This window comes from Lissotriton helveticus, chromosome 9 (genome assembly GCF_964261635.1).
Source record: "Lissotriton helveticus chromosome 9, aLisHel1.1, whole genome shotgun sequence".
Taxonomy (NCBI): Eukaryota; Metazoa; Chordata; class Amphibia; order Caudata; family Salamandridae; genus Lissotriton; species Lissotriton helveticus.
Window position 1 is genome coordinate 135,772,593 of NC_136070.1, and position 9,624 is coordinate 135,782,216.

General features: G+C 55.5%; 1 protein-coding gene across 1 annotated transcript; it reads right to left on the bottom strand.

Annotated features, from left to right (window-relative positions):
* Positions 1-1,647: 1,647 nt before the first annotated feature.
* On the bottom strand, positions 1,648-5,579 carry LOC144783146 (uncharacterized). Its single transcript, XM_078662277.1, has 2 exons — positions 5,249-5,579; positions 1,648-2,261 (listed from the first exon to the last, which is right to left on the bottom strand). Exons 1-2 carry the CDS (start codon positions 5,577-5,579, stop codon positions 1,648-1,650), a joined length of 945 nt encoding a protein of 314 aa, XP_078518403.1.
* Positions 5,580-9,624: the final 4,045 nt, after the last annotated feature.

A 9,624-nucleotide genomic window follows, 5' to 3' on the forward strand; every position in this document is an offset into this window, starting at 1 on the left:
CGCTCCAGCCGCGTCTTTTATGGCCTCGCGCATGCGCGCCACTCTCCAGGCCGCACACGCACCTCCACGGGGCCGTGCAGCCGTCGATCTCACTCGCGGTCCCAGCACAAATCGCGCCAATCCCCCCAGCATGTAGGGCGCTTGCCTTACCGCGATGACTGCCTCACTCAGTCACTCAGTCACCGAGTGGTGTACGCCAGGCGCGCAACACCCATTGGGCTCACGGGGCTTCAGTCCCCCCCCCCCCCCGTCGTGTGTGTCAGCCCGGGCTGACTCAGCTCTGCGGGCTGGCGACAGTCTGATTGCAGCCGCACTCGAGTAGTTAACAGGTCTATAAACGACCATTTACATGTAAATTAGGCTTTTGTTATGTTTTCAGCCCTTCTTACAGCCACTCTTAGAATCAGCCCCCCCAGAAATATTAGTCAGCCCCCCCCGAAATTTGGCTCTAGTTGCCCGCCTGGTGTACGCCGTACACCAGCAGCGCTGGGCCGCTCCTCACCTCCCGCGCCTGCCACAACCGCCGATCCACATTGCGTGGGGGCAGTTTCACAGTCGTGAGGTCCGAACCACCTCGTCGCCAGTGTGATGGTGGGGAACTCGGGAGGCATCTCGGGCGTGCGCCTGGGGGCGTTAGCCGACTGCTAGGGATACCGGGAGGGGATTATTCCTTCGCGCAATAAACAGACCACGCAGTGTCAGCGTAAAAGGCCATTTTATTAGACCAGAAACTGCGTAATCTGTACAAAAACAGTAAACATAAACAGGTAATAACATCAAAACCCCCACTCACACTCCCCTCTCACTCGTTTCACTCGTTCCACCTCATCACAAAGCCCTAGAGGCTCCATACCATGCTTTCTTCCTGCCCCTCAATCCTTTGTCATCCAGCCCACTCATTGCGTCCTGCCATTCACGCTTCTATCCCCCCTAAGAACTCCCCCCCAAGGGATGGGTGTGCCCGCTCTTGACCCCCTTGTCCCTTCAAGTACCGCCTAACGCAGCTCTGGCCTAAACTGGCAACGCCAACGACCAGCCCAACAAACCACCTCCAACTGCCGGGTGGGTGGGCGGCCTTTTGTGACCCTCCCGATGGTGCCAGGTGCAGGAAGAGGAAGTTCCCTTCCTCCCCTGCGCCTATATCTCCCAACCCCTAACTCCTCCCTTTCCCCTACCTGGCCTATCAGCGCGAATGACCCCGGGGGAAGACTAGTCTGCGACTTCGCTTCCCCCGGGGCCCGGCATCGCGCAATAAACAGACCACGCAGTGTCAGCGTAAAAGGCCATTTTATTAGACCAGAAACTGCGTAATCTGTACAAAAACAGTAAACATAAACAGGTAATAACATCAAAACCCCCACTCACACTCCCCTCTCACTCGTTTCACTCGTTCCACCTCATCACAAAGCCCTAGAGGCTCCATACCATGCTTTCTTCCTGCCCCTCAATCCTTTGTCATCCAGCCCACTCATTGCGTCCTGCCATTCACGCTTCTATCCCCCCTAAGAACTCCCCCCCAAGGGATGGGTGTGCCCGCTCTTGACCCCCTTGTCCCTTCAAGTACCGCCAACCAGTGAACCCCCTGTAGGGCGGTTCACTGCCCCACCCCCCCTCCAAGGGGTCCCGGTCCGCCACGCTCGCCAGCAGTCACACTCTGGGACACCAGATAGCCTCGTTCCACAACTTGCTCACCACATCCCTCATCTCCATCATGTAGTAAGCATTGCCCAACTGTGACAAGTGCACCCCGTCGTCCCTAAAAACTAACGGCTCCGCAAGTCGAATCCCTTCATGCGCAATTACTTTAATGTCATTGTCACCACAGTAAAGTCTCATGGCCCTGTTGAGCTTCCTTCGAGCCTTCTCGATCGCCCCATGCTTCACAGCCCCTCTCCACACTTTTCTGGGGACCAACTCCGTCCAGGCAATGCAGGTCCCTGCAAGCCTGCTTTTCAACACATCCAGATCCCGTTGCATGAGTTGCAAAAGAGCCAAACCGGACAGCTGCACAAGGTCGTTCTCCCCCAGATGTATGATCAACAAATCAGGGCATCCCCTCTGTGGGACCATCTTCGCGAGCCAGGGCAGTAGTGCCCCCCATCGCATGCCACCCTTGCCCCACCATTGTACCTCGTGCAAATGTCCTTTCAGTCCCAGGTTACGGCCGTAAACCTGTCGCTCCGCATATTTGGATGCCCAATGCACGAAGGAGTGCCCAACAATCCACGTCACCGTCTTACTGCCCGGTCCACCCACGCAACCTACTAAGAAAAAGATGTTAGAAACAGGAACACAACGACATGCTCAACAACAACCGACAGGCAACCCTCACTTCCGCACGTACTTCTCGCAACAGCGGGACTTCCAACGCCCAATCCTCCTTATCCTGTCCCAGGACCACCCCAGCCTGGCTGCAGCTGTCGCAGCCCCAATCCTGAACGAATGAGTCCCGAACCCAGATGCATCCAGTCCCAGACTCCGCAAAGCCTTGCGCAACACTGCCAGCAACTGGCCCGCCGTCACTCTCGCGCCAGAGGCATGAACAAAAATCTCCCCCCGCTCCACACTCACCGACCTCAAGAAAGACCGCCACTCAAAAACTGGGCACACCACCCCGCCCTCAGTCTCATTCAGCCATACCCATTTACCCCTGCCCAACTGGTCAGTCTTCGAGCACCGCAACCAAATCCCCAGGCGGCCCCCATCCACCCGGACCTCTTCGAACAACCGGCCAGACATTCTCCTCGAACCCAACAACTCCGAAACCCGAAAAGCCCCGAAAAACATCCACACCATACACAAACGGAAAAGGCCGGCCTCAACCAGGTCGTAACAACAATCCGGCAACACCCCAACCAGCCGAACCAGCAACTCAAAAGTGATTGCCTCACGCAGCCTACCCCCCCACTCCCACGCTCCCTGCCCCAACCCCGCAACATCCTGCTCATGATCACATCCTTGGTCGGATCAAACCCCAGAAACAGCACACAGTAAAAGGATATCCCCGCCAATTTACCAGAGATCGTAGCCGCAGACAAACCCCTGTCAACACAAACCAGCACGAAACGTCTCAGCCCTTGCCGCACATCAGACTCAGTTCCCACCACACTATCCACGTTCCAGCCCATGAAAACACTAAATTCCAACCATGCCAAACGATATGTCCTCCTCGTAGTTTCAGCCAGCGAACCCTCCACCAGTCCAATCATCCTCACTCCCCCAAGGCCCAGATGCCGGCCGGCAGCTCGGTCTTGCAAGTATCCGCTCCCGGCGCCAGGCGTCGAAACCGCTGCCACTGCGAACAAGACAAAGCATCCGCAATGTCATTATTCGCACCAGGGACATGCTTAGCCCGAAACACCACATTCAACCGCAGACAGGCCAACATGAATCTCCGCAACAGACGCAGCACTCTCAGGTCCCGAGCCCTCTGATGATTCACCAACTCCACCACAGTCATGTTGTCCACATGGAAAAGCACAGATCTGTTCCGAAACTCCTCCCCCCAAACCTCCAGTGCCACCAGCAAAGGGAAGAACTCCAAAAAGGCAATGCACCTCCCCAGTCTCAGCCAAGGAGCCGGCCAGACCTCCGCACACCACCTCCCGTCCCAGAAAACACCAAACCCCGCCGATCCAGCCGCATCGGAGTAAATTTGGCATTGCCAGACCGCCCTCTCCTCGTCAAAATCCAGGGACACACCATTGAAATCCTGCAAGAAAGTAATCCATGTTCTCACGTCTGCCCTCACTCCCATGGAAATCCTGACTCTGTGATGTGGAAGTACCGCCCCCGACATGGCCATGCCGAGCCGCCTGCAGAACGTCCGTCCTGCCCGCACTACCCTACATGCAAAGTTGAGAAAGCCGAGAAGTTTCTGAACAGCCCGCAAAGGAATCCGCTTCTCCCCCACCGCCCAGTCCAGGCATGCCAGGATCTCTGTCACCTTGGCCGCAGGGAGGCGCGCCATCCATTGCACCGAATCCAACTCAATCCCCAGGAAAGTGAGGCAACAGCTAGGACCAGCTGTCTTCTCCGGCGCCAGAGGCACCCCGAAACGAAAGGCCACCTCCTGGAAACGCGACAGGGCCCTGCCGCAATCCCCGGAGTCCGCCTTCCCCAGAAAGAGGAAATCGTCCAAGTAGTGAGTAACCTCACGGCACCCACTGACCCGGACCATGACCCACTGCAGAAAAGTGCTAAAGAGCTCAAAGAGAGCACAGGAAATGGCACACCCCATGGGCAAAACCTTGTCCACGTAGATGTCCCCCCCAAACTGCATGCCCAGGAGCGAAAAATCCGCCGGGTGAATAGGCAGCAGACGGAAGGCCGACTTGATGTCGCATTTCGCCAATTCCGCCCCCGGACCACAAACCCTCACCAGTCGGATCGCATCGTCCACTGACGCATAGAGCACCCTAGAGTCCTCCTCCGCAATAAAGTCATTCACTGACCTGCCTTCCGGCCAAGACAGATGGTGGATCAACCTGAACTCCCCTTCCTCCTTCTTCGGCACCACCCCCAACGGAGAGACGATCAGATCGCTCAAAGGCCAGTCCGGAAACGGGCCAGCCACCCTGCCCTCCAACACCTCCTTCTGCAGTTTCGCAGCCACTACACTCGGCAGTTCCTTCGCTGATCTCAAATTGTCGGCCCAACGTCGCTCCCTAGGACCCTGATAGCCCACTCTAAAACCCTCCGTGAACCCCCAGAAAAGCCGCGCAGCAGCCTCCCGATCCGGGTAACAAGAGAGCCAAGGGGCCATCGCCTCCACCCTAACCGGAGTAGGCGCCCTTCTGTCCAGGGTGCCCACGCCCCCTAGCGTTCCTCCACTGCTCCGAGGGCGTGGTAAGGGTAAGACACTGGGTAAGGGAATGCTTCCCACCGCATTTGGAGCACTCGTGTTTGAATTTACAGGGGTACCGGGAACAATACCCTCTGCTGTAGCTCCAACAGACTCCCGTGGAAACACCTCCCGGCTTGGACTGCTGCCCAGAGACGATGGTGCTGGGCACAGAGCCTCCCCCCGCCCCACCCTGGGCGGGACGCAGCTGAAAGGACCGATACACGACCGGCAGGCCACTGGCCGTATGCGTGGACGCCGTGGAGTGCGACGACGCCATCCACTGCATCCAAAGTTCCTGATCCACTTCCCCCCAGCACTTCTCCGGATTCGCACTGACCCTGGCCCGAAACTCCTCATCGTAGCTAAGCCACGCAAACCCCCCGAACTGCATCTGGGCCTTACGAATGACATCCATGTATTTGAACAGCGCAATCGCCCTATCCAAATACTTCTGGCAATAGACACTGGCAAAGATTAAGAAAGCCGACGTCCAATTCTCCATCGTCACCGGCACCCTAGGGCGCCGAGTCAGCTCCCACTCCTCCTCTTTGGACCCCTCCTTCGCCTGCACCTCCCTATGGAGCAACTTAAAGACGTCCACAAACTCATGTTTCCAAATCCGCTCCTTCAACTTCTCCGAGAGGTGTGACCCCAGCGGCATAGCCAGCCCCATGTATGGCAGTTTTTTCGGGACCTTCACCCCTTTGTCCTCCTTCTCCCCAGCCTTGTCCATCTGCACCCCCAACGTCACCAACTTACCGTCCACCTGTTTACCCTCCGCAGGAGGACTGCCCGATGGCTTCTCCCCCCCCCGCACAGACCCATCACCAACCCCCACAGACCTGCAAGGCCTCTTGCGCCCCTCCCCGCTCCGGGGACCATCACCCCAGGCAGCCCACCATGCACCCTCACCTGTGAGCGTCTCCGTCCGTCCCTCGGGCCGTCCTCTGGGCACCGGCACCTGGGCCACCGTCGTCCGAGCCTTAGTCCGCGTCGACGCCGGGGCCTGTAAAACACCAAGGTCGCCGTTGTCCGCAGCGCTCCCTAAGCCTACCAAGTCATCCCGCACCTCCCCTTCCTCCAAGTCATCACTCTCCGTGCCATAATCCAATTCAAGCACCGGTTCCTGATCCACACGCACAGTCTCAACCTCCTTCACCGCTCTCTTCACACCTTTCTGCACACCCTTCCGAACTGGCGCACCCACATCCACACGCGCCGCAGGGGCCCGAGCCCTCGGTGGAGGGACAGCCGCCGCAGACTGCCCTGCTACTTCAGTCCTGCGTTTCGGAGCCGTCTTGCGCTCCGCCAGGCACTCCCGGGCTCTGCCAGCAGCCGCCGGCTTGGATCCCCTCCCACCCCTCAGGTCGCTCCAGCCTGAGTGGGCCCCGGCACCATCGGGCCTCAAAGCTGTCCCGGCCGTCCCTACACCTGCCTCAGCCTTCCGCGGAGGGGGGTCCTCCACAGACTTCTTGGCCCTGACCCTCCTGAGTTCCTCCTCCTTCTCAGCCTCCCGTTCCTCCTCAGAGGTCGGGGAGGGGCACTCATCATAATCACGGTGCCAAACTGCACTCACCCCGGCCCCGGACTGTTCAGCCCGCCTGGCCTCCCTAATCTGCTCCAAGATCCTCTCCCCCCTAGCTCGCTCCTCCCAGGAAGCAGCACCCCAGATCTGTGGTGGCGGGGGCGGGCAGTAACCATAAAAATCAGCCCCCGGGGGGAAGAAACCCCCCTGGTAGAAACCCGGGGCCCAGCCGGGCCCTCCAGGCATAGGAAACATGGTGGGCCGACCAGCCCTACTCCCCGTGGCCCCCACCGCCGCCTGACCTGCCGGGGCGGGTGTGCCTGCCCTAGACCCAGTGGACAGGTCGATAGGGGCCACCTCCCCCAGGCCCCCGTCCTCCCCAGTGATGACCCTCGTAAAGCCAGGCCCAGTGATGGTGGTAGAAGCCTGCTCCCCAGACCCAGATGCCAAGGCCCCACCCGGGGCTCCCTCCACCCCCAGGGCAGGCCCAGGAGAAATGTCCTCCAGCCCCACCTCCTGCACGGCACCAGCCGGCACCTGCAGGGGGTCCATAACGGAAAACGCGGGGGGCGCGGGCCCCACAGCGGCCCCAGTCGCCCCAGGCACGAAGTCGATCGGAGGGAAAACACGCGGGGGCAGGCTCTTGCGCTTCCCGCCCCTCGCCGTGTCCCTGGGCGCTCCGCCCCCCCTCCGCTCGACACCAAGTTCAAACGTGTCAGGCTCATCCTCCTGACACGCAACCACCGCGGCCGAGACCCCGGCCGAGGCACCACGCGTGCCCCTGGTAGTCCCCACCCACGCTTGGCCTAAGACCCCCGGGCGCAGCAGGTCCTCCCGCCCGGCCCTCGCAAGAAGCAGCAAGGCCTCCCGGACCTCCTGTGACGAAATGCCCGACATCGTGCTGAAATGCACGCTTCCGGCGTGGGAATCAACCGGCTGCCGTGAGAGAACAGCCCCCGGCGCTTACCGGACCGACCAAAGGACCACCCGACCACACTACTCGACCAAAGGCCCTAGCTAACACTAACCTCCCTTTTGTGACCCTCCCGATGGTGCCAGGCGCAGGAAGAGGAAGTTCCCTTCCTCCCCTGCGCCTATATCCCCCAACCCCTAACTCCTCCCTTTCCCCTACCTGGCCTATCAGCGCGAATGACCCCGGGGGAAGACTAGTCTGCGACTTCGCTTCCGCCGGGGCCCGGCAATTTAAGCTGCAGCTGCAATAAAGGGACAACAGTACACGGATGCTAGTTCCGCGGCATCAGCCACGTGCGTTGACGTCGCTGTTTATTTATACTCCCTGGTCTGAACCCGGCCAGGGAGTTGCTGCTGCAACAATGTATTGCAGTGGCCGGGTGGCTCACTACAAGTCCCTCTCATGAGCTCTGCTTGCGGTATAATGAACATTATATCCCAGGCCCCCATCTTACTGATCAAGCTACGACCCTGCATGTGTTAAATGTACTGCGATCTTTTGAACCCCGGTAGAACTCAGTAATGTGAAAAGGGGATTTTAGGGTCATGCAGGAATCTCTCTTTTTAATATTGGGGGAATCACAGATTGCACACAAGTGCGCCTAGCACTGCCTCTTCACCCTTGCGAGTTTGCTTTAAGAACCAGAAAAAATCCCTTATCCATCAAAGTCCAAAGATGTACTTTGCATCGTTCATGATAATTCTTTGTAGTGCGAATTACCTAGGATTAGCCCATAATGTAGTAGTAATGCAAAACTGCAGTAAACTACGAGTAATGAGGAGCTTGTAGCCTGACATGAGCGGGCTGCTTGGTTAGTAGGAAAGTGTTTGTAATTGTCATTATCACATGTAACAATTGTCTTAGCAGTAAAATAGGAGACTGTTAAAAGATATCACGAGAGAGGGTGTGTGGGATGTCGTGCACAGTGAAAGAAATAGAGAATGAGAAATAATGAAAAGCAAGTATAAAAATAGGTGGAGAAATAGAAAAAGTGAGCATGAGAGCAAAAGGTACGAAAGAAAAGTATGTATGAGAGAAAAGGCTAGGTAGATAGAGAAGGGAAAGAAGGAACTGGAGGAAGAAGGAAGGGTGACAGGAAGGAAGAAGGAAAACGAGAAAAAGAAGGAAAAGGGGGAAAGGTAAAATAGGAAGTGAACAAATGAACAGGTGACAGGATTGAAGGATGAAAAGATATAAGGGTGGGTAGATGAACGAGTGAGAGGATTGATAGGCGAAAGGGTCAGCAGATGAAAGCAAGAATGGAAAGATGGAGAAGTGTAAAAGGATAGATGGGTGAAAAGAAATGTGGATACATCAAAATATTGATTTGTGTTTGGGTGAAAGGATGTATATATGAAAGGGTAAACGAATGGATGATGTAAAAGTGAAGAGATGGACAGATGGATGGATGAAAAGATGTAAGAGTGAATAATTGGATGGACAGATGATCGAACAAAGATGAAAGGGTGAAAAGAGTTATTCTAAGGAGAGTCCGGGTGGCTTGCCTCACATACTGATGTGATTAGAGGTATGTTTCGAGTGGGGAGTGTTTTAAATTCCTGGCTACTCCCTTGCTTATAACAATGTTTACCTTTTGAATTCTTTCCTGTTAACGCCATTCCTCACTCTATGAAGTCCTGTCGAGATGAGATATAATGCTACACACATAAAAATGTGCAACCTCACTCAGAGAACTGCTGAAGTAGTCTGTTCTATAGCCCAGAGAATGTATGTAGCATTGGGGTGTTGTGCTTCATGCTGGATAACACTGCAACTAAACAACTAATTCCAATGTCAGAGGAGCAGAGATATCCCTGACAATGATGTTCCTGTGCAAACTGATGAAGAGACCATGCGGAGGGAAAGGTAACAAAGGAGTTTGTTCACAAGATCTTCCTCTGGATAAGTAATGGTAAACAAGCATTGTCAAAGCTAATAGGTCTTCTACTGCAATATAGGGGACCCCCTCTAAAGGTTAAACTTACAGGCCAGGGAGAAGAGGGGGGAAACCAAAGAACATTAAATATGCTCTTCATAGCCTATCTATTCCTTCTACCAAGGATTAATTCTCTCTTGTGCTTTCTCATACATAAAATTACAACAGTGACACTTGACATTAGATTTTCATTACTTTTATTATTTCATTGCTTTATATACTTTATAACATTTCACTTTTATTTTTGTTTTTCTTTCTATGTATATCTTTGTTTTATTTTTTTTAAATCAAGTAGAAAAAACTAATTATGAAAATTCATACAAAAACCAGAATCATCACAGTAA